The following is a 24,336-nucleotide window of genomic DNA, read 5'->3' as shown; positions in this document are numbered from 1 at the left end:
CTTAACCAATTATTGACTTCCAACATAAATTCAATGTATATCCTTAATATTTTACACACAAAATGAAAAATACAAAGATATATTGAAAAGTTTAACAACAGGGAAAATATGCATATTAATTCTACATGTGTACCACCAATAAAGTACAAATTAAAAAAAAAATTGATCTTTAAGTTATTGGTTTCATATGTATTACTTAATGGTTAGTGGCAATCATCCAAATCCACTTGAGGACTACTTGAAAAATGCAAAAAGTTTGCACCATAAAATAACAGTATTACCCACCTTTGGAGGACCCTACCAATTATATTTTTGACCCGTTTAGTTCGCTGGTTTAAATTGCGTTGATTTGAACTTTTTTTATTTGAACATAAAAAATTCAAACAGTAGTTTGAATTGACGTTTAGTTGTGTATTTAAAGTTTTAATTCGAATAGTTTGGATGACAATTAAGAACTGTAATTTTAATTGAAAAATATAATGCATAAGAAATAATACAATGCCTACAAATTTATTAAAGAAAAGTTTTCTAAATAATAACATTTTTTAATTGGGTAGCAATTTTTGAAAAAAAAAAAAAAAAGATAATGCACAACAGGAGGCATAATTGGGTAGCTTTTCTTACCCTTTTTTTTAAAGGGTTTTTTTTTTTTTGTCTTTTTTTGAGTAAAATTTATCTATATAGTAATTAAATTTTTTGAATTAGGCTGAGTTAGGCGGAATTGTCCAACCAAACAGGGGCATTGTAAGTGAACAAAACACTTCTCTTTGGATAGGGAAGGGGAAGCAGCCAAGCAACATTATAGGACTCGTGGAGTAAAGCCTAATTAACATTTTCTTATATCAGAGTTAGAAAAAAAAAAAAAAAGGGGGGAAAAAAAGTAGTGGACTATAAAAACGTGTTTGCCAAACTTAGAAAAAAAAAAAAAAAAAACAACGTGTTTGGGAAAGTCGTCAGCAGTGACAACATGTGCAAATTATACAGTAATAAAAATTTTGTGTCAGCATTCATGTTCTTAAGTTGGAATCGCCATACTCAAAGGTATAAAAATGAGAAGATTTTGTAAACTAATGCCTTGAGTCATCGTCAGCCTACAAATGTTACAGGAAGACCCAAAAAAAAAAAAAAAAAAACATTCAGCGTTTCTAATATATTATAGGCTCGTTCATTTTATCGATTCGAGTTTTCAATTTTAAATTTTTACAGTAAAAATTCTTAGAAAATGTCACATCTAATTTTTTCTGCTACAGTGAAAAACTTTAAAAAAATGTCACATCTCAGCTCGAATTGAAAACTCGAATATGTATATCCACTATTCTACACCCACTTGAGCAGCGTACGAGTCAAATCTAAGTTGAAAGAAAATTCTAAAACAATGATATAACATATATTCTATTTTTGTAGTACATAATATATATTCCTACACGTAATATATTGGGTTTTTAGGACAATTTCCCCCGCAATAAGTTTAGCAAATTGTCTCTTAAATTTTTAATTTTAACAATCAACCCCCGAACTTATAAAAATATTGCAATATGTCTCATTTTATTAAATTTACTCTAATTTTTTTATTAGATTTAAAGGATTAAAAGTTGAGAAACTAAAAGATTTATGTCACATTTGAATTGAAATGTTGAAACTTTTTGTCAAATGTGTTTTTTCAACACTAATTTAACCTAATCATTGTCAAAAAAGGTTGAAGGAACAACTTGCCAAAATTAAAAATTTAGGGAGCAAATTGTTAAAACTAAACAAGTTTAGGAAGCAAATGTGCTAAATATCCTAATATATTATACATTAAAATATAGTCATGAATACTTACATCAATTAGTGGCGCACTCATTTTTTTTTTTTTTCCATTTGAGTTACTATGAAAAAAATTAAACAATTTTTTATTAAAATATAATGACGTATTAAATTTTTATGAGCTCACAATAGTTTTCCTAATATAAATTTTAAAGATAAAAACTAGAATTTCAAAATTTAAGTGCGGCATGTACCTTATTCATCTTTATGTGGCTTTGCAACTGATAGTGATTATGCCTAATGTATAACTATTGTTCAAAAACTTAAAGTTGCAATGAGGGCTTAGAACTGTTCAAACGAACAGATATATATTATGTTACGTACAGTCTAATCAAATTATCAAACAAATCAGTTAGCTCTGACAAGTCCATGGAGATCAGATAAAAATTTGACTTGTTACAAAAATGCTACAGTCTCACAAAGTTATAGGGGGATAAAAGGAAAAAAAAAAAAAAACACCCTTTCACTTTGGATTCTTGCAAATAGAAAGGAAAATTTGATACTAGTTTGTAATTTCCATAATGGGACCTTTTTAAATTTTGGGAACTAGAGGGGTTAGAGAAACAGAATTACCTTCCGAACTTATCGTGGTTTAACAAATTGCTGTTCAAATTTTTAATTTTGATAAGTTACTCTCTGAACTTGTAAATTTATTGCAATGTGCCCCATTTAACTAAATTTGTTCACAATTTTTATTAGATTTAAGAGGTTAAAAGTTGAGATATTGAAATATTTGTATTACATTTGAATTGGAATGTTAAAATTTTTGGCTGAATATGCTTTTTTGACACTAATTTAATACAATTCTCGTCGAAATGGGGCATATTGTAACAAATTTATAAGTTAAAGGGGTAACTTATAAAAAGTAAAAGTTTTGAGAGTAATTTACTAAATTACGACAAGTTTAGGAGGAAAATGTGCTAAAAACTCAAAGATAAATATAAAAATTGTAAGAAAAAAAAAACAGTTTCTGTCACCTTGGTGAAGGAAGCACTAAAGTATTATAATATGGAGGAGAAAATAGAGAGAGATTAGAGTGCATGTTCATGCTTTGTCGGCCATGACAACCACGATGTGTCAAAACTCTTTCTCAAAACCTTATGATTCACACAAAGTGGGATTTCCCTAATCATTCCTTAGAGGACAAAATAATCACTTGGCTTTTTATTTTTCTTTATCATCATCATTAGAAGAAAAAGTGGAGAAATATTCATTGCAATTGACTTATATCTGAAGAACAGGACTCGTTGTATTATTCAAAGCACTAGTCTTTTATCTTCAGTCCAAAGCAATGACCAAGTTTCCCCAGTAAACGTATTTCTGGTAAACTAAAAAAAAGTCTTTATAGTTCTTGGTGGTTCAAACTCTTTTGGTGGCTTCTTTCTCTTTTCTGTTATTGGTCATCTTATAATATGAGGTATGCCAAATATATCTCCTCATCCTTGTAAAATTCTCCAAGTTGTGGGATTGTTTCAATTCCTATTTGAATCTTCAGTACACTTCTATTCCTTCATGTATGTATGTATGTGTGTGTGTAAATATTTCTTGAGCTGTATAAAGTTTTGTTTCTGAAGAACTTTGAGAGGTGATAATTGATTATTTTTGTTCAATCAAGTTCATGTTGTGCAAATCCATGATGAGTATGAAGAAAAAACTACATACTTTGTTGACTCTACTTCTTGTACTGGCTTCCCTTCTGGTTTATGAATCCGAGGGGCTTAATACTGAGGGTCAATACCTGTTAGAAATAAAGAGAAGCCTTGTTGATGTATTTAACTACCTGGGAAATTGGAATTCCAGTGATTCCACACCTTGTGGATGGAGAGGAGTGCGTTGCGGCAATGACTATTATTACGATCCAGTCGTAGTATCTCTCGATTTGAGCTTAATGAATCTCACCGGTTCTTTGTCGCCGATGCTCGGTGGATTGGTTCACCTGACTCATCTTAGTGTTTCCAACAATGCATTGTCTGGGAACATACCTAAAGAGATTGGAAGCTGTTCATCTCTAGATGTCCTTCTCCTTAACAACAATAACTTTGAAGGTCAAATCCCACAGGAAATAGGCAAACTTTCTTACTTAACAGTCTTGAATCTGTGCAACAACAAACTATCTGGGCCTTTCCCTGAAGAAGTTGGGAATCTTTCATATCTAACCGAGTTGATTGCCTACACAAATAATCTTAGTGGACCTTTGCCAAGTTCATTTGGGAATCTTAAAAACTTGACAACTTTCAGGGCAGGTCAAAATAAGATAACAGGAAGCTTGCCTTCTGAGATAGGTGGATGTACTAGCTTGCAATTACTTGGTCTTGCTCAAAACCAGTTGAATGGAGAAATACCAAGAGAGATTGGAATGCTCAGGAATTTGACAGATTTGATCCTTTGGGATAATCTGCTTTCTGGGGTCATTCCAAAAGAGCTTGGAAATTGCACAAACTTGGGGACTCTTGCTCTTTACCAGAACAACCTTGTGGGGGAGATTCCCAAGGAAATTGGAAACCTTGTTTTTCTAAAGAAGTTGTACCTTTACAGAAATGGGTTGAATGGGACAGTGCCTAGAGAGATTGGTAATCTTTCATTAGCGAAAGAGATTGACTTTTCGGAGAACTTGTTGACTGGTGAGATATCAATGGAGTTCAGTAAGATTTCAGGATTGAGATTGCTTCATCTTTTTGAGAACCAATTTCAAGGCCCTATTCCGAAAGAGCTCACAAGCTTGGAAAACTTGACACAGCTAGATCTCTCTATCAACTTCCTCACTGGCCCAATTCCCGTTGGCTTCCAATACTTGACCAAATTGACCATGCTGCAAGTGTTTCACAACTCACTCAGCGGCATCATTCCTAAAGCGCTCGGGCTGTATAGCCCGCTTTGGGTGGTTGACTTGTCAGAAAACCAACTAATGAGAAGGATTCCCCGTCATCTTTGCCGATATTCGAACCTGATTTTTCTAAACTTGGGCTCAAACAGGCTCACTGGAAGCATCCCACCTGAGATCACAAGCTGCAAATCCTTGGTGCAGCTTCGTCTAGTCGGAAACAACCTTACAGGGAATTTTCCATCCAATCTGTGCAGATTGGTGAATCTCTCGGCGGTTGAGTTGGATCAGAACAAGTTTAGTGGCTCCATTCCTTCAGAAATAGGCAACTGCAGAACCTTGCAAAGGCTTCAACTTGCAAACAACCGTTTCACTTTTGAGTTGCCAAGGGAAATTGGAAAGCTTTCGCAGTTGGTGATATTTAATGTCTCCTCGAATTCTCTTTCGGGAAGGATACCTCCCGAGATTTTCAATTGCAGCATGCTTCAGCGGCTAGACCTTAGCCACAACAACTTTTCTGGTAGCCTGCCAAGCAATATTGGAACGCTTAAGCATCTGGAGCTTCTCAAGCTTTCCGATAACGACCTTTCTGGGGAAATACCAGTCTCCACAGGAAGTCTCTTGCGTTTGACTGAGCTACAGATGGGCGGCAACTCGTTTTCGGGCGGCATACCAGCTCAGTTGGGCTCCCTTTCGAGCTTGCAGATCGCGCTGAATCTCAGTTACAACAATCTCTCTGGGGAGATTCCTCCAGAGCTTGGAAGGCTAGTTCTTTTGGAATATCTTCTGCTCAACAACAACCATTTGATTGGTCAAATTCCAGGCTCTTTTGAGAATCTGTCAAGTTTACTAGGCTGCAACTTCTCGTACAACGAGTTAACGGGGCCCTTACCGAATCTACCGCTCTTTCAGAATATGGCTATTAGCAGCTATGTTGGGAACCAAGGACTCTGTGGTGGCCCACTCGGTGTCTGCAAAACACCTCCCTCTTCACTCTCTTTTCCTTCAGACGCGACAAAGAAGCATACCCGTATAGGTGAAATTATTGCTATAGTTGCAGCGTCCGTCGGAGGGGTTTCTCTCATTCTAATTGGGATCATCATCTATGCCATGAGCCGTCAGGTCGACATTGTTGCTCCATTGCAAGAAAGTAAGCCATCAAATTCTCCGGTTTCGGATATCTACTTCTCCCCGAAGGAAGGATTCACTTTTCAAGACTTGGTAGAAGCCACTGACAATTTTGATAACAGATTTGTGATTGGAAGAGGAGCTTGGGGAACTGTTTACAAAGCAGTTTTGTTCAATGACCGTACAATTGCTGTCAAGAAGTTGGCATCCAACGGGGAAGGAAACAAAGTGGATAATAGCTTCCATGCTGAAATCCTGACCTTGGGAAAAATTCGGCACAGGAATATTGTGAAGCTATACGGTTTCTGCTATCACCAGGGTTCCAATCTCCTGCTTTATGAGTACATGTCAAGAGGCAGCCTTGGGGAGTTGCTCCATGGAGTTTCCTGCAGTCTTGATTGGCGAACGAGGTTCTTGATCGCCCTCGGAGCGGCTCATGGCCTTGCTTACTTGCACCATGACTGCAAACCTCGGATTTTTCACCGCGATATAAAATCCAACAACATTCTCCTTGATGATAAATTTGAAGCTCATGTTGGGGATTTTGGACTGGCAAAGGTGATTGACATGCCACAGCCTAAGTCCATGTCTGCAGTTGCAGGTTCATATGGTTATATTGCTCCCGGTAAGTTCTCTTTCTGCCCTTCTATGTTTCTTAACGTGTTTACATTGCTAATTATTATTCCAAGTTACATTCTTAGTATTAGGGATAACCGGGACAATGGCCTTTTTTCAAAAGCATCGTTTTAATAAATGTTCAAAGTTTTGCTAATTTAGGAAAATGGTTATTTCTAAAAACATGATTGGTTGATTGACTCATTGATCAATCATTGATTTACCAATATTAGTCAGTGTTTAATTTTTTTGCCAGTCAATCAGTCTGATTGACCAACACATCAACCATTTTAGTAGTCAATGGTCATTTTCCACATGTATGAGTTACTAGTCTACGCTAGTTGTAACTGACTTGTATAAAATCTTCAATTTCCAGAATATGCATACACTATGAAGGTCACAGAAAAGTGCGACACATATAGCTATGGAGTTGTTCTTTTGGAGCTACTAACAGGAAAAACACCAGTACAAGCAGTAGAACAAGGTGGTGATCTTGCGACATGGGTGAGAAACTATGTCCAGAAACACAATTTGTCGCCGGGAATTATCGATTCTCGCGTAAATCTAGAGGAAGAGAATACCGTCTCTCACATGCTCACCGTCCTCAAAATCGCCCTGCTTTGCACAAGCACGTCTCCCTTAGAGCGTCCAACAATGACAGAAGTTGTTCGGATGCTTATAGAGTCCAATGAAAGGGAAGGACATCTTGATTTGTCCTCGGATCATGATACCAGGTTAAATGGATGAACCCCTTTTCATTGCATATATTTCTATTGTTTTTTGTCCACCAGTAATGTATGAGCTTTTAACGGTTCATTCCTCCTTGTACAATATTATAATTTTTTTTTCCCTGTCTTAAGATAAGGTTTAAGGTTTAAAAATCAATGTTTCAGCTCAAACACGACTCAAATAGTATCTCCTCCTTGTATTATATAACCATAAGAAGTGAAAAGTTTCTTAAATAGAAGAAACTTTCTTGTAAATCCTAGCATTATATAGCAATAAAAGCTTTCTTCCATGTTTTACTAGTCTATGTTAGTCTCTTAGTTTTTAAATTCTTTTAGCATTAACAGTCAACAAATTGTTTCATTTTAGCCATTGAAAAGCTTATGTTGTCCTGCTATTTTGATTTATATAGTGATGTTATTTATGTAATACTGCTAATGTGGGCAAAATGTATACGTTCCTGGAGTTTGCTAACTATATCAACGTAACAAGTTTAATTGTTTATAGGCAATTTCTTACTATTTCCTTTCAATTAATCTATAATCATTAAAAAGAAAAAAAATAAATTTTTTTGGTAAAAAGAATCTCGAAATACAAGGATACCAAATTTTAAAATCACAAAATATCATTTTAATAATTTTAAAACAGCAAATTTTCCTAATAAGTTGCATTTATAAACTTCCTAACAATGAAAAAACAGAAAACCCAATTCTCTTGGTAAAAATTGAATTTAAAAAAAAATGAAGAAGAAACATATCAATCATTTTAAAATAATTTATACGTAACAAACTTACATAGTAACTATTTATCTATACTAATTTATCAATATTAATTTTTATCGTTCATAAAAATTTTAAATTTTTATTATATTTCAACATTTGTTTAGTAAAATTTTTACTATGTCTAGAAAATTAGAGAAGCTTTATGGTGGAACACGCTATTTTAGTATACCGGTAGAATAATTATTTTTGACCTTTAGATTAATTTTTTAATGGTGTAGGTCCTATTAAAAATTTTATAGCACACCACACGTAACTGTTCAGACTGTAAATCTGACTGTTAAAAAATTAATCTAATGATAAAAACATAATTCTCACCAGTACAGTAAAATAGTTTTGCTCTACCATAAAAATTCCTCGAAAATTATTAACCCCGTTTGGTTCGTTGGTTTGAATTTTGTTGATTTGAACTTTTTTATTTTAAGAGAAAAATTTAAACTGTATGGTTTAAATTGTAGTTTGAATTGACTTTTGGATGTGAAGTTAAAATTTTAATTTGAATAGGAATAAAAATTTGTGTTCGGTAGGTGTGAAAAGCATAGAGAGTTGGATTTTTTTTTACTGTTTAAAAATGGTGTGAATCGTTGAATTTAAGGGGGAAGCTAAACTCTAAAGTTAGACAATTTAACTCAATTTAAACGGAAAATATAATTCAAACTGAGTGCTTACTAAACACGAGTTTAAACTGTGTTTACTATTCGAATTGAATTGAATTAAACTGAACTAAATCAATAAAACAAATAAGGACAAAATTCTTTGAATGATAATTTTTATAAATACCTCTTAAAATATGTATCATATTTCAAAATACATCATAATATTTTAAAATGATTTAAAATACCCTTAATTTATTAAAAACGGTTCAAAATACCCCTATGTCTAATTCCGTCTACAATGCTAACGAATTTGCTCACGTAGCAAGATGTAAATATTAGTCAAAGCCATTATATTCTAATTAAATATTAAAATGATTAAATGTTAAAAAAAAAACAAAAACAAAAACAATAAACAGTGGTCCCATTATTCTTTTGCGAATTGAAGAAGATTTGCACACTGGATTATTACCATATTTGAACGAAGGCTTTGGAGAAAAAAAAAAAAAAAAAGAAAAAAAGAAAAAACCCCGCCATATCAATACCATTTAAACCAGAAAAATTTTTAATCATTCTTAAAAAGTTCAAGTTCTACAATTACTTCCAATCCATAAATTCATGGAAAATTCAAATTGATCCGAGTATGGTAAGTCGCAAACTTGTAGCCGATCCAAAGACCCATACCCACTAAAATCCGTTCTGGCTATTCATTCTTAACAATTCAAGTTCCATAAATCTCAGTGCTTTCAATCTGGCTGTCTAGCATTTCTCACACTAAAAACTGACCAATTATTTTCTTTTCTTCAACGCAACTGAAACAACCCACCAGACACACTCTCTTTAAGCTTTGAAATTTAAGTTTAAATATGCTCTTTCTGCCATGGGTGGGTCAGCATGTACGGGTCAGTGTTCAATAACATGCTTTCCCCAAATATAGGCAGGGACAAATTACACTTGTCCTTCCTGAGTTATTGGCCCTGTAACAAAATATCTCTTAAATTTTCTTTCTGAATAATTAACCCGTTAGCATGTGTCTTTTTTTTTCACCCACTCGGTTATATTTGAACGTTAAGTGATACGTGAAAGTTGTTGAGGTATTTAATTTTTAATTTATTATGAAATGACGATTTTATCCATCCAAGCCCAGTTTAAGACTACTACGAACATATGATGATTTCCCTCTCCCCCTCTCTCCCTCTCATTCTCACTTCCTCTCTCTCATTCTTCTTTCTTTGCACGTGAAAAACCAAGCCCCACTGCCACTTTGAGCCGCCACTATCTAGTCTCCAACCGTCACCAAACGTCGACCACCCATGAACTCGAATCTCACCGCCATTCACATGCAAGAGTTGGTTAAAGTTTTGGTCCATTTTGTCTTCACACCGAATTCCAACACCATCTGACCTCCGTTTTGCTAGCAAGTTGTGCCATTATATTCCCCTCGTTGAGTGGAGCAACACCCCCATGATTACTTCCCCAATTGGTGTCCAAAGAGCTTCGATGTACCGCCTCCGTCTATTTTGAGTTTTGGACATTTTTCGGTGAACCGGACGTCATTTGGAGAAATTGACCCCGGATAAGTGTTCTTCACTTTGAGATCTTCGATTTGACACACATCCTGCCGACCCTCCATCCCGGTCAATGCCTGTCAACGGCAAATTTGACCGGTCAACGGCTGGGCTTGGATGGACAAAATCGCCATTTCATAATAGAATAAAAATTAAATGCCTTAGCGACTTCTACATGTCACTTAACGTTCAAAATTTAACCGAGATGACAGAAAAGAGGGACGCGTACTAACGGCTAATTGTTTAGGAGAAATTTATTATTTTTAAAATTTAAGAAGTATTTTGTTATAAGACCAATAATTCACAGGGACAAGTGTAATTTGTCCTATAAATTATTGAATAAACGCAAGAAGGTTGGATTAAACAAAAGTTTTTTCATTTAGATCCTTTATGTTGCATGAGCAAAACACTGAGGAAGACACCCGTCTCTTCGCCGATATGGTGATGAAATTGAATCTACAGAAGCTCGCTTCTGTCATCAAAGGGTTTGCATAAGAGTGACTCAGTAACAGGATTGACGAAGAAGTACGGGCCCATTCGGTTCGCTAATTCGAGTTTTTAGTTCGAGTTGAGATGTGATGTTGTGTGAGAGCTTTTTACTATAGCAAAAAAGTTAGATGTGACTGTTTCTGAGAGCTTTTTACTGTAGCAAAACTCGAATTCTAAACTCAAATCAGCGAAAAGAACGGGGCCGTATACTTTTTTTGGGTTTTTTTTGTTATTTTTTAAAATACTTTTTTTCATTGTTTTTATTATATAATCAATTATGTATATTTAATTATAATTTAATGGTTTTAATTGATTTTTATCTGCCACGTCAGTAAATCCGTTGGATGGTAGACAAAATTAAACGAAAGGGGTATTTTGAATCGTTTTGTATAGATCGAAGGGTATTTTACACAATTTAAAAAATTAGGAACACTTTGAAAACGATTAAAACACAGTTTCCACCAGTAGAGTAAAATAACTTTGGTCCACCGTAAAAATTCCTAAAAAATTTCGTTTGGTTCGTTGGTTCAAATTTTATTGATTTGAACTTTTTATTTGAACAAAAAAATTTAAACTGTGTGGTTTAAATTATAATTTGAATTAGCGTTTAGATGTGAAGTTGAAATTTTAATCTTAATAAGAATAAAATTTGAATTTGTGTTTAGTAAGTGTGAAAAATAAGAGAGAGTTGATTTTTTTTGTTGTTTAAAAATAATTTGAACGGTTGAACTTAAAAAAGAAATTAAATTTTAAAATTAAATAATTTAACTTAATTTAAATGAGAAATATAATTCAAACTCTATATTTATTAAACATGAATTTAAATTATGATCTGAATTAAATTAAATTAAACTAAATAGTGAAATAAATAGGGCTAAATTATTTTAACTTGTTTGGAGCGAAATTGGTCCCACTTCCAAATCCCAAGAAGTCCAAACACGGAACAAAAGTATTCAACAGAAGAGAGAAGAAGCGAAGCGGCGAACTTAGACGCAACATTGAACAAGTTGTAAAAAATGTGAATCTCATTAATATCTGCAGAAGATACGTGTCAGTCGTTAACCAAACGAGTTTACAGCCCAGCGGAAACACTTATCTTTTGCTTTTATTCGGCGGCTGATCAACGGTCCAGATCACATCTCACTCCCATCACCGAATCACCCACTTTCCACCTTATATAAACCCCCCCCACCCCCTTCTCTCTCTTCCCTCCACTCCACGCGCATTAAGGGAGAGACAGACAGACAAAGAAAGAAGGGAACTTACCCAAAAACAAAAACAAAACAAAACAAAACAAAACACCCAAGCAATCATTTTTGATTGCTCGGGAACAAAAACCAAAAGAAGAAGAAAAAAAAAAAAAACGAAAGCTAGGGTTTGGTTTTTGGGTGGAGATCGGAGTTTGATGGTTTTGATCGGAATCTGAAGAGATGGCGGTGATCTCTGTGCATGGCGAGGTTCGCCATCAGCAGCCGCAGGCGGCGGTGGCGGGATCTTCTCGGTCACTTTTCGCGGTGGATCGCGGCGATGAGGCGTCTCCGCACAGCCTGGTGACCTTCAAGGGTTCCGATTCCATCGAAGGTTCGTTTTGTGTCTCACATATTAGAATTTCGATTTTTGAAACTTGGTGATTTGTGAAATAGGAGTCGATTGGAGATGGAGGAAGAAGCGTGTTTTTTGTTTTTAGAGGAATTTTGAATTTTTGCTACTGCGTAGGAAAGTTATGGCTCTAATTGCGATTATTGATGTATTTTGTGCCTGATGATGTAGTGGATGAGGACACGCACTTAGCCCTAGCTCATCATATGTATAGGGCTGGAAACTACAAGGAGGCGCTGGAGCATAGCACGACTGTTTATGGGAGGAACCCTAATCGGACTGATAATTTACTTCTTTTAGGTGCTATTTACTATCAGGTTGTTCTCTAGTCCATACCTTTGCGGCGTCGATTTTCTTCGACTGTTTTTGCTTTTTAAGTAATTGCACGTAGTAATGGCTGAAAAGGCATTGCATAGCGGAATTTTAACTGAAAGTGTATTGAAGGTCTGATCATTGGTCATTTTTTGGTGGATTTTTCAGCTGCATGAATTTGACATGTGTATCGCCAAGAATGAAGAAGCCCTTCGAATTGAACCACATTTTGCAGAGTGCTATGGTAACATGGCTAATGCGTGGAAGGTATGTCAAATATTATTACCACGATGCGCCACTGGTATAATTTCTGTTGGTCCTATATTCTGTTATTTGATGAACATTTTCTGTTATTGATCAATTGGGTATTTCCTGAATGTAGGAAAAGGGCAATATTGACCTTGCAATTCGCTACTATTTGGTGGCCATTGAGGTTTGTGTATTCTTATAAATCCATGTTCTTGATTTTATTGGTTTCTTTATTAAGGTTAATGCATTCTATTTTTTATGTTCTTTTCCTGTCTTATTCTAAAAATTGTGTGTCGTGGCGCCGATTAACTCTGAGTTGTTGAACGATCTCTGATTTCATATGATTGCAGCTTCGACCCAATTTCTCTGACGCGTGGGCCAACCTAGGTAGTGCATACATGCGAAAAGGAAGACTTAACGAAGCAGCACAGTGTTGTCGTCAGGCGCTTGCACTCAATCCTGCTCTGGTAGGCTTGTCTTTTATTTGTTGTCCTCTTTTTAGTTTGCTTGTCTTGTAATGCTTCACTTACTGCTGCCTCATTTATCTACATCAACCCAGTTGGTTGTCATGCTTTCTTTTAGTGAATTGCTATTGTTGATTTGTGTTTTTTAATTTGCAAATAGGTTGATGCCCACAGCAACCTTGGAAATCTAATGAAAGCGCAAGGATTGGTGCAAGAAGTAAGTTCCTCCAAATAGAATACAGCATAATAGTATATCATTCAATTTTTGGGGTCTCTTTATACTTAGCGCACAGCTGGGTATTCAAATTTCTTGCATAGGATACGTGCTTGTACTTTGTGCTTGTCATCATGTGTAACAACTTTGATCAAGTTAGTTACTGCTATTATAGCTCTTTAGTGCTGATGGGAGTGATATCTCAGTAATTTGTACGCAGTTTGAGTTGATTGCCGAAACTCTTTTTCCTTCCCTGCCTAAATATGGGCTTGATGAGGCCTGGGAGGACCCTTCCGTATTTAACTTTTCATAATGCTACTTCCAATGCAAATGCTAATGCCAAAGTCATATTAGGCCCCAAAAAGCGTGAAAATGTCATATTTGATGTGTTATTTTTGTTTGTGCTCCAATGCATAATGCTTTTCTAAATGCTAAATCTATTTGTTGTCAAAATCATTATGCTTTGGAAGTTGTTAAATTAAACTTTTAATAATTTTAAAAAATAAATAAACTTCTAATTTTGAAATTATTTAAACTGCCAATGTTGTAATGATTAAATGAAAAAACAAATATATCATCAAATACAATGAAATACCAAAATTTGACATATGCTATACTTGGTGGCAGATTTGCCACCAAGTATAGCATATGCAAAATTTAGCACCAAGAATAGCATTAATTTGGCATTGGCACACTTTTAGAATTGCATTGGAGGTACTCTTACTGATGGAAGTAATTCATGTGTGGAACTGTGCTTGGATTCACAGTTTGATACAGATATCAAGTTGTTAGCTACAAACCAGGGCTCAGATGATGGTTGTTCTTGTTGTAACTTCCACTTCCAAGACTGCAAATTGTCAAGAATGTTAACATTTTATGCAGGCATACAGTTGTTACCTCGAGGCTCTTCGGATTCAACCAACATTTGCTATTGCATGGTCAAATCTTGCTGGTCTTTTTATGGAGTCTGGTGATCTTAATAGAGCCCTTCAATATTATAAGGTCTGCTTGTTCTTGTTTTCCTCAATCTTTACTTATCAATTCCCACGGGCAGAGCTATATTGGATTTTGAGCATTATTTTTATTTTTCTTTTTTAACAATCTATGCATATTGAAATGCATGCAGTTCCCTTGTTCCAACTGTTTTTCAAGGCGTGTTGATGATATCTTTTTATTTTTTCCCCTTAAAAAATTTTGGATTTCAGGAGGCTGTTAAGCTCAAACCTTCATTTCCAGATGCTTATCTGAACCTTGGGAATGTTTATAAGGTAAGTGTTATGCCTTGTGCCACTAAGGTTGGGTAGCTGCAAGTGCATGGACTCGTATTGGAGAAAAACAAGAATGTTTCTTTTGCCCTTTCCAGGCTTTAGGAATGCCTCAAGAGGCAATTGTATGTTATCAGCGTGCTTTGCAGACAAGACCAAATTATGCGATGGCTTTTGGTGAGTTTTGATCTATGTTGTGAATTGAAACTTTGTGTTTTCACTCCGTCTCAACTTTTACAATTTTTCCCCTTTTTTCCTTGATCGCATCATTTTCATGCTTTAGTGGGTCATGATCATTTATCCATTTCTTTGACTGTATGTTCGATCATATTATGCAGGTAATTTAGCTAGTACATATTATGATCAAGGCCAACTCGACCTGGCAATCCTTCACTACAAGCAAGCCGTTTCTGCTGATCCAAGATTTTTGGAGGCTTATAATAATCTGGTTGGTTTTCTTCTTCTCTTTGATGCTGGAGTGTGACTAGAAGACCTTGAAGTTGTCTTTTCATTCAATTTCTTTTACTGTTGTAGGGTAATGCTCTGAAGGACGTTGGCAGAGTCGAGGAAGCGATACAATGCTACAATGTATGTTCACTTCTCATCTTCTTTTTGGTTTCAGTTTGAAGTGGTTCAATGTTCAGTTTTATGTGTCTTTCTGTATTACTTAAATTTTGTGTTTGGATGTCGGAAGCAATGCCTTGCATTACAACCAAACCATCCACAAGCACTTACAAACCTCGGGAACATATATATGGAATGGTATGTTGTCCTGAAGTACTTGTTTTATAGCTGATGATTTTAAGACAATTTCTGATAATTCTGAGTATATTTTTGACAAGAAACAATGCTGTCTGAGCAGGAACATGGTGGCTACTGCAGCTTCATATTACAAGGCTACGTTGAGTGTGACAACTGGATTGTCTGCCCCTTTTAATAATCTTGCAATAATTTATAAGCAACAGGTATCGGCATTCAGCATGATCAATATTTCCCTCTCACTTGATTTTCTCTATATCGTTTAGACAAGCTGCTAGAAACATGGCAGAAGAGAGTTGTGCTTAAAAAAACAAAACAACAGACATTTCTTCGTCTTCTTTTTCTCTGAAAGGGAAACACTTGTATAGCATCAAGATGATTAGATATACTAGTTTAATTTTTCCCTTCCTGTAGTTTTTAGCCAGAAATTTTCTGATTTCCTCTCACGACCATTTTAATTTGTTGTGTGCATGTTTCCATTATAGGGAAGTTATGCAGATGCAATATCTTGCTACAACGAGGTTCTTCGCATTGATCCTCTGGCAGCTGATGGGCTTGTTAACAGGGGCAACACATACAAGGAGATTGGTAGAGTGAGTGAAGCAATTCAGGACTACATACATGCAATAGCTATCAGGCCAACAATGGCTGAAGCTCATGCAAACCTGGCTTCAGCTTATAAAGACAGGTAGTTGTTCTATTTCACAGTCTATGACTTCAGTTTGATATTCCTTGTGGGTTGGGGTGTAATCCATTTGAGAAACTGTTTTAGGTAGTTAGTGGTCATGGGTGGATGGAAATAAATGAGATTATGGTGCCAACCGGGCAACCTTGTTGTGTTTTGCAATATTGAATTTGCAGGATTTCGTTTGTGGTTGATATTAACAATGTAGAGAAAAATAAATTGTGATTGACAACCTTTTCAAATTCTTCTTTTGTTTCTTTGTTAGTAATTATGTTGTTTCAGATTCTCTGGAAAAAATTCATATTTTACTCGGGAAAAATCTGAGGACCTGATGAATTTTGCTGGAAAGTCTTTTATCAAAGAAACAATATTGCCTTACTGAGAATATGGAAAGCATTTTGATTGTGCACAGTAAGAACTTTTTAAGCGTTATATGTGTTGCAGTGGACACGTGGAAGCAGCTGTAAAGAGCTATAAACAGGCATTGCATTTTCGACCTGACTTTCCTGAGGCAACTTGTAACCTATTGCATACGCTACAGGTAAATCAAAATCTTATACTTATCTTGCACAGTCCCAGTCTTAGTCTGTATGCCTAGGGGAAACAGTTCAAAGAATCTACCTTGTTGCAAGGGAATTAATCGGTGGTAATCAATTTTTGTTAAATTTCAGACTGATCTATTATTTGAGGTGGGACATATAAGAATTTTATGTTCTATGATTCTTGCTGAGGAAGTATTCTTCCAATTTAGGTAATGGGAAGTACTTTTTCTTTCATGAATTAAACAAGTTAATGGCGAAACCTAGTTATTTTGATCTTTTAGGTAGTGATCCTTTCTTTGTCTCGCTCAAACATCTTATTTATTTTTATTGTTTATTTGTCATTTAGTGGATTATCCTTGATATCCATGCGGAGGTGATTGCTTAATGGACTTGGGCACAGAAGTATTCATACAAGAATGCCATAATAGTGAACTTATTAGTTGTAATGCCAATTAAATTCTTCTGCATGGTTTTGTTTGTGCACGCGTGTTTGAAGCGGAAGTTAATGTTTTTAAAGTTTTGGCAATGACTATGCTAATGAAATTGGTGTACTACAGTGCCTATGCAGTTGGGAGGATCGTGATAAAATGTTCACTGAAGTTGAGGCGATTATCGAGAGACAGATTAATGTAAGAACAATTTTGTGTTCATACTTTATTTTTCTCATTATTGGTTAGGTCAGCTTTTAGAGTTACTGCAATTTTCTTTTTCAGAGGTCACTTCTTCCTAGCGTGCAGCCTTTCCATGCCATAGCATATCCTATTGACCCAATGCTTGCACTTGAGATTAGGTGAGATACTCTCTTAGCGTGCTATGTTATTGACAGAGAGATGATACCATCACCCTTTTTTTTGTTTTGTTTTTGTTTCTCTTGTTTTGTTTTGTTTTGTTTTTGCTTTGCTTTTCGGAGATGATACCCTGTTATGAATACTTTTGTGCGCCTTTTCTCTTGCAGCCGTAAATATGCTGCACAATGCTCCATTATTGCTTCCCGTTTTGCGCTTCCTGCCTTCAACCATCCTGGCCCGATTCCTGTAAAGCGTGATGGTGGAAATAAGAGACTCAGGGTTGGGTATGTTTTCAGTCATGCATGAATTACTATCAATGTTTTGTACTCCCTGACATCCTTTACTCAATCTGCATCTGTTTCTCTATCTGAACCGCAGATATGTCAGCAGTGATATTGGTAATCATCCTTTGTCACACCTGATGGGGTCTGTTTTTGGCATGCACAACAAAGAACATGTTGAGGTTGTAATCTCTCACTGTTTTTCCTGCTTGATTTAAGGCCTTTTCCTTCTTTTTTCTTTCTTTCTTTCTTTCTTTCTTTCTTTCTTTCTTTCTTTCTTTCTTTTTTTTTTTTTTTTTCACTTGTTTTTGTGGCAACTAACTACTCTTTGTAGGTGTTTTGTTATGCCTTGAGTTCAAATGATGGAACCGAATGGAGACAGCGTATTCAATCGGAGGCTGAGCATTTTGTTGATGTTTCTTCCATGTCATCTGATATGATTGCTAAAATGATTAATAAGGATAAGATACAGATCTTAGTGAACCTTAATGGTTATACAAAGGTATTCGTCTTAATGATGGACCCATTATTATTCTTTTCTGAGGTTTTATCATTTTGAAACTACATGTAAATAACAGCACACAGTTATATGGTGCTGTCTTTGCTGTGAGTTGTTTATTATTATTGTGTAATATTAGAAGAATAAGTTCATTTGTTATGTGTTGTTTAGACTCAGCTTCCGATGATAATTTTGCAAACCTGTAATGTTGTGGCCCTTATACCATGCAGGGGGCGAGAAATGAAATATTTGCCATGCAGCCTGCACCTATTCAGGTTTCATATATGGGGTTTCCAGGTACCACAGGCGCTGATTACATCCATTACTTGGTAACTGATGAGGTCAGTTTAGGATCAAATCCTGTGTAATTATCTTGCTTGCTTAATCGTTTTGAGTTTCTGTTATTTAGTTGTCTTTGTTGCTTTCAGTTTGTTTCACCGCGGCGCTTAGCTCATATCTATTCAGAAAAGCTTGTACATCTTCCCCATTGCTATTTTGTGAATGATTATAAGCAGGTCAGTTTTTTCATCATTGTATTGTTGAGGGATTTTTTTCCCCGTCATTTTGTTTTTCAATGTGTGGATTTGTAATAGCTATATTTTACATGACTTCCCCCTCTATTCTGTGTACAGAAAAATCTGGATGTGTTGGATCCAAACTGCCAGCACAAGCGAACTGATTATGGTCTGCCTGAGGATAAATTTATATTTGCGTGCTTCAATCAGCTGTATAAGATGGACCCTGAAATATTTAATACTTGGTAATTTGAGGGTAACACTTGTTTTCATGTTTTCAAGAGAGTTCTTTCAGAATTTGGGAGCTCATTTTTCCAAGTTTTCCACAGGTGCAATATTCTTAAACGTGTACCCAATAGTGCACTATGGCTCCTCAGATTCCCAGCTGCTGGTGAAATGAGACTTCGTGCATGTATGTTGGGTGGTTTATTATTGTTGAGAAATCTTTTCATTTTCTGTAGTATCTTTTTTGCAATTGTTTAAATTTACTATTTCTGTCCAATCAACAAAAACCAAAAAAAAAAAAGAACTGATTCTTGGCAAATAAACAGATGCTGCTTCTCAAGGAGTGCAGCCAGACCAGATTATTTTCACGGATGTAGCTATGAAAAATGAACATATTAGGCGAAGTGCTTTAGCAGATTTATTCCTCGACACGTAAGTTCTTTTTCAATTTTACTGCTTAGATTATTTAAAATTGAAGTTGCTAAACCCTTCCTATTAAAGTATTGTTAATATAAATATATCTAGTTGCTGTGGGCCTTTGGGTTTGTTGATAGTTTGATTCTTGTGTTTTAGACCTTTGTGCAATGCACATACAACGGGCACAGATATCCTATGGGCAGGCTTACCAATGGTGACCCTTCCCCTTGAGAAAATGGCTACTAGAGTTGCCGGATCACTTTGTCTTGCCACTGGACTAGGGGAGGAGATGATTGTTAGTAGGTAGGCATCTTAAGTAACAATATGAAGCATAACATGGTATATATACTTCTTTATACGTATAAAATTTCGGCCTTTATGGGTTGCAGTATGAAGGAGTACGAGGAGAAGGCAGTATATTTGGCACTGAATCGGCCAAAGCTCCAAGCTCTTACCAACAAACTCAAGGCTGCTCGGTTGCATTGTCCTCTATTTGATACAGAACGCTGGGTGCGTTTCTGATGTTGTGAATTTTAAAGTTTTTAATTGCTTTGCGTACACGAGAAAAATGCTTAAAAGTCTTTGCTACTGCTTGCAGGTAAGGAATTTGGAAAGTGCTTATTTTAAAATGTGGAATCTGCACTGCTCAGGCCAGCGCCCCCAGCATTTTAAAGTCACTGAGAATGATTCCGAGTTCCCTTATGATTGATGAGATGGCTATAATTCTAGGAGACGGCACTGTAGATAAAAACGCGAGGAATTATTTAGAAATTAATGTTTAAAGATCCAGAATGTTATAAGATAGATTTGTGAAGAACGCATTGGCGAGATGTTTCCCGTTTAAGGGCAAAAATCATTTATAAATACAGAGTTTTTTTTTTTTTCTAGTCAATCCCGTGGCAAACTTCGTGGCTTGCTTTTTGTTTGTGCCTCCTCCTTGATCCGATTGCTTTTAAGTTGAAGCTTGGGCTTTGAAACTGTTAACATCAACAAAATTTTCTCCACTCTACATAGCAGCCTCTTTGCTGATTCCTTTTGTATCCCGCGCCAGTACATTCTTTCTATATTTCTGAGCTTTCTGTTTCCATTATCTCTGAAAAGCGGGTTCCTGGTTTACTCAAATTGAGCCTCTTTTCAAATGTTGTGCAGCAAATGTCTACACACTACCCAACATCTCGTGTCCCAACATCATTCTTTGTAAGATATATTCATAGACTTTTAAGGAATGGAACTTGAAGAGCAGCCACAGCAGCATGACAGTATATTCCTGGAGATTAATATGACTAGCAAATTCATATATTAGGTACTTCCGGTAACGGAAAGAGATAAAATAGAGCAGGGATCAACTCATCAGAGTATTTGAACTTTACAAGGATACATTTACCCCCAACGGCCTGGTTTTGTACATGCAACTTCTTTGAACTTTTCTTGCCATTTTCTTTTGCCAATACAGACCATCTGAAAAACTCAACTCCCGAGCGGAGGTATATCTTTTCTGCTATGTTCCTAGGGCACCTTAAAAGCTTCCCCTGCCGTAATTATGGTTCTGTGATCAATGTCATACAATAGCGCAACACGAGTTCTTGCTGATTAAAAACAGTAAGTTCATTATAATTAGACTGCATCCTCAGAGATTGTTGCATTTGAGAGTACTACGGCTCGGCACCCAAGAAACAGTAATTGAAATGCTTGGGAAATCTGAACTCCACTCTGTTTCTTCACCATACTAACTTGTCAATGGAAGCTAACACAGGTTGTAATGTGGTTCTTTTTCCTTTCCGAAACCCAAAGAAGCTGTGCAGAAAAAAAATCCAAGCTTTAGATTGGTAAAACAGAAGGAAAGCTCAGGGAATTTCCCGCCTTTTCCGTTGAGGAATGCTCTTGAAGGTTGTTAGGTACCTGGTTCACACACAAGCAGAAATCAATGAGAATAAAGGATGGAATCAGGGGTTTTATTGATCAACACCAGCAAACACAGATTACACAAGAACAATAGAAAAGTAAAGGGATAATTCCGGAGATTTCTAGTACTCCGGGACTCCAAGCCTCTGTCGGCAACAGAACACCAGAAAATTAGCAAAATACGGCCTAATCTCATCCTGCTTGCCCTAACCACAATATACCCCCTGATTCTAACATGTTTTCCCTAGCCACTTTCAGAAAATACTCCTTGGCCCCGAATTCTCTGCTTCTTGCCACGCTTACCCCTTCTAGTGTAAACCATCCTAAGTAAGGGTCTGACAAAGGTTGAAGCCATGATTGATTTATCCTCCAAACAGTCAAAACAAGAGTTGATTGCACTTCACCTGAGAGCGTTCACAACATATCACATGCCACGGGCAGAAACTTCCAATTGCTCAATCCTCCTAGCCAAATCATGCTTCCCACAGTTCTTCAATCCATCAGTGACCAAATCAAAGCACCGAGAAATCGGTGTCAACCCTATCTCCGTCATCTCCACCAAGTAATTCGCAGCATCAACAAACCGGCCTCCACGGCCGCACATCGTGATCAACATGGTGTACACCGGTCGGTTCGGTGGATGCCCCTTAACCTTCATCTCACCAAAGAAACAAAGCGCGTCATCAAATTGTCCCTTCCTGCACATTCCCTTGATTATAGGCGCATACAAGCTCGGAAACGGCTTGTGCCCATCTTCAATGGAGCTATGCAGAAGCCTAAACGCCTCATCGATCTGACCCGCCTTTGAAACCGCAGGGATCAACACCTTGTAGGTGTTGATATCGGGACAAAGCCCGAGCCCACACACTTGATGGTAAAGATCAATGCAGAACTCAACTTCCTCGGATTTACAGATCACTTCAACGAGAGAATTGAAGGTGGAAACATCAGGCAAGAAGCCTTCTTTCACCATTTTCCGCACCATCTCTTTCGCCGACTCGATGTAGCCGGCGTTCAACAGCCCTTCGATCAGGAGGTCGCGGCCTCGAACCGGCGGGTTGAATCCTTTCTTGCTCATCTCCGACAAGAAATTTTGCGCCTCCCTCATCTTCCCCGCCGAGCACCATGCATTCACCAGAATCGAATACGTCCTCTTATCAGGAACAACTTCCTTCCTTATCATCCTCCTCACCAAAGCGTAAGCGCCATGGAAAAGCTTAACTTCGCAGAGGGCAAACAGCAGCGAGTTATAGACCTCCACGGTCTGCGAACAGTTGAAAATCTTCGGAACTCGATTGAAGACCTCCGCGGCCTGATCGACCAGTCCTGAAAGATAGAGAAAGCTAGAGAATTTAGAGAGAAAATTTGATAAAAGGATCAAATTGTTGATTACCTTGTTTCCCGTACTCTTCGATGATGAAGCAGAGGGTTTCGGAGGAGATAATGAGGTTGTTATTGGTCTTCATCTGTTGAAGGATCTTCCACATGGACTCGTACTTCTTGGTGCGGGCTAGGTTTTTGGCGAGCTCTTCGAGCTCGACGGAGGTGGGGCGGTAAGAGGGCTGATGGGAGCGGGCCCAGTTGAAGAAGCGGAGGGACTCAGGGCCGAACTTGTGGCAGGCGCGGAGGACGCGGAAGACGAGGTCGGAGTCGACGGCGGCGATGCGGAGCTTGTTGAGGGTCCGCTCCATGTAGAAGTCGCGCTGCACGATGTTCGAGATGTGGTGGATGGCGGCGAAGTAGTTGTCCTTCGAGGAGGAGGGTTTGGTGCTGTTCTGGTAGTGGTCGCCATTGACGGCAGTGCTGGGCAAGGTCTGGAAATATCGGAGGTTTTGTGCCTTGTAGCTGTTTGTGTTTATGCCTCTGAGAAAGACGAAAAGAATCTTCTTTGACGCTGAAAGCATTGTTATTGTTGTTTAGTCGAGTTAAAGTGGACTGTTTGCAATATTTCGTGGTCTGACGCGTTCCAAAATATTCGACACACACTCTCTCTCTTTCATATGTATATATATTTTAAATTTGAGTAGGGAATATTTAGGAACAATGTTATAAGAGACTAAGGCCCCGTTCACTTCACCAATTTGAGTTTAGAATTTGAGTTTTGCTACAGTAAAAAGCTCTCACAAACAATCACATTTAACTTTTTTGTTACAATAAAAAGCTCTCACATAAAATCACATCTCAACTCGAATTACAAACTCGAATCAGCGAAGTGAACGGACTATAATGTTGTTTAGTATCGCTCTTTAATAAAAGGTGGAGTCCCGCATTATGAGTTTACATGTGAAATTCACTTTATATTAATGGATATTTAAGTATTTTTCAATATATATAGTCATGTTATGCATCTTTTTAACACTGATAGTATTATAATTTTCAAGAACATTATTGTGAGGTCAAGTGATGGCAGTTATCATGTTTTAAAAAATGTGAGACATATCGCCGAGTTAGGAAGGAATTTAATTTCCTTAAGATCATTAGATGATGAGGGATATTCAAATAATGCTCAAGGTAGAGTCTTGAAGATTCTTACGGGGGCGTTGATGGTGATGAAAGGAGAGAAACAAAATGGTCTCTATGTCTTTAAAGGTCAGACAGTAACTGGTACTGCTGCATCAATCATCAGAGAAAAATCCAAGGCTGAAATTTAGCACAGAAGGTTGGCCCACGTTAGTGAGAGAGGGCTGCAGGAGTTAAGTAAGCAGGGACTACTTGGAAAGGACAAGATAAGCCATCTAGACTTCTGTGAGCAATGTGTGCTAGGTAAACAACACAAGCTCAAGTTCACATCATCAACATACAGAGCAAAAGGACCACTGGATTACGTGCATGCTGATTTATGGGGACCTGAGAGAGTTCTAACTCATAAAGGATCCATGTACTTTCTTTCTGTTGTTGATGATTTCTCTAGAAAAGTTTGGGTTTATTTACTGAAAACTAAGGAAGAATGTTTCAATAAATTTAAGCAATGGAAATCCTTAGCTGAAAACCAAACCAATAGGAACCTAAAGGCCCTTAGAATAGACAATGGCATGAAATTTTGTCATGATCTGTTCACGAAATATTGTCATGATTTAGGAATTTTGAGGCATAGA

General features: G+C 36.8%; 3 protein-coding genes across 4 annotated transcripts; 2 read left to right on the top strand and 1 right to left on the bottom strand.

The window, feature by feature from the left end:
* Positions 1-3,281: 3,281 nt before the first annotated feature.
* LOC21407200 (probable leucine-rich repeat receptor-like protein kinase At5g63930) lies at positions 3,282-7,285 on the top strand. Its single transcript, XM_010103879.2, has 2 exons — positions 3,282-6,380; positions 6,747-7,285. Exons 1-2 carry the CDS (start codon positions 3,425-3,427, stop codon positions 7,115-7,117), a joined length of 3,327 nt encoding a protein of 1,108 aa, XP_010102181.2. The 5' UTR covers positions 3,282-3,424; the 3' UTR covers positions 7,118-7,285.
* Positions 7,286-11,721: 4,436 nt separating this feature from the next.
* LOC21407199 (probable UDP-N-acetylglucosamine--peptide N-acetylglucosaminyltransferase SEC) lies at positions 11,722-20,231 on the top strand. The gene is made up of 28 exons (XM_024169386.1): positions 11,722-12,106; positions 12,296-12,441; positions 12,605-12,703; positions 12,819-12,869; positions 13,036-13,152; positions 13,310-13,366; positions 14,246-14,365; positions 14,569-14,631; positions 14,727-14,805; positions 14,967-15,076; positions 15,163-15,216; positions 15,323-15,390; positions 15,491-15,593; positions 15,873-16,075; positions 16,517-16,613; positions 17,172-17,243; positions 17,328-17,404; positions 17,570-17,686; positions 17,781-17,865; positions 18,018-18,185; positions 18,413-18,523; positions 18,611-18,697; positions 18,815-18,942; positions 19,027-19,109; positions 19,249-19,354; positions 19,496-19,642; positions 19,729-19,849; positions 19,938-20,231. Exons 1-28 carry the CDS (start codon positions 11,956-11,958, stop codon positions 20,046-20,048), a joined length of 2,931 nt encoding a protein of 976 aa, XP_024025154.1. The 5' UTR covers positions 11,722-11,955; the 3' UTR covers positions 20,049-20,231.
* An 87-nt stretch (positions 20,232-20,318) lies between these two features.
* Positions 20,319-23,336, bottom strand: LOC21407198 (pentatricopeptide repeat-containing protein At5g18390, mitochondrial). Of its 2 annotated transcripts, XM_024169387.1 has the most exons (3): positions 22,635-23,336; positions 21,646-22,567; positions 20,319-21,238 (listed from the first exon to the last, which is right to left on the bottom strand). In XM_024169387.1, the coding sequence occupies exons 1-2, from the start codon at positions 23,143-23,145 to the stop codon at positions 21,666-21,668; spliced, it is 1,413 nt and encodes a 470-aa protein (XP_024025155.1). In that variant the 5' UTR covers positions 23,146-23,336; the 3' UTR covers positions 20,319-21,238; positions 21,646-21,665. The 2 variants fall into 2 exon arrangements, with proteins under 2 accessions (XP_024025155.1, XP_010102179.1); XM_010103877.2 differs by having other exon boundaries at positions 20,319-22,567.
* Between the last annotated feature and the right edge of the window lie 1,000 nt (positions 23,337-24,336).

Source organism: Morus notabilis, unplaced genomic scaffold (assembly GCF_000414095.1).
Source record: "Morus notabilis unplaced genomic scaffold, ASM41409v2 Scaffold205, whole genome shotgun sequence".
NCBI classification, from domain to species: Eukaryota; Viridiplantae; Streptophyta; class Magnoliopsida; order Rosales; family Moraceae; genus Morus; species Morus notabilis.
Note: the sequence above shows the minus strand (reverse complement) of the source record. Positions and strands in the feature narration are given on the sequence as shown.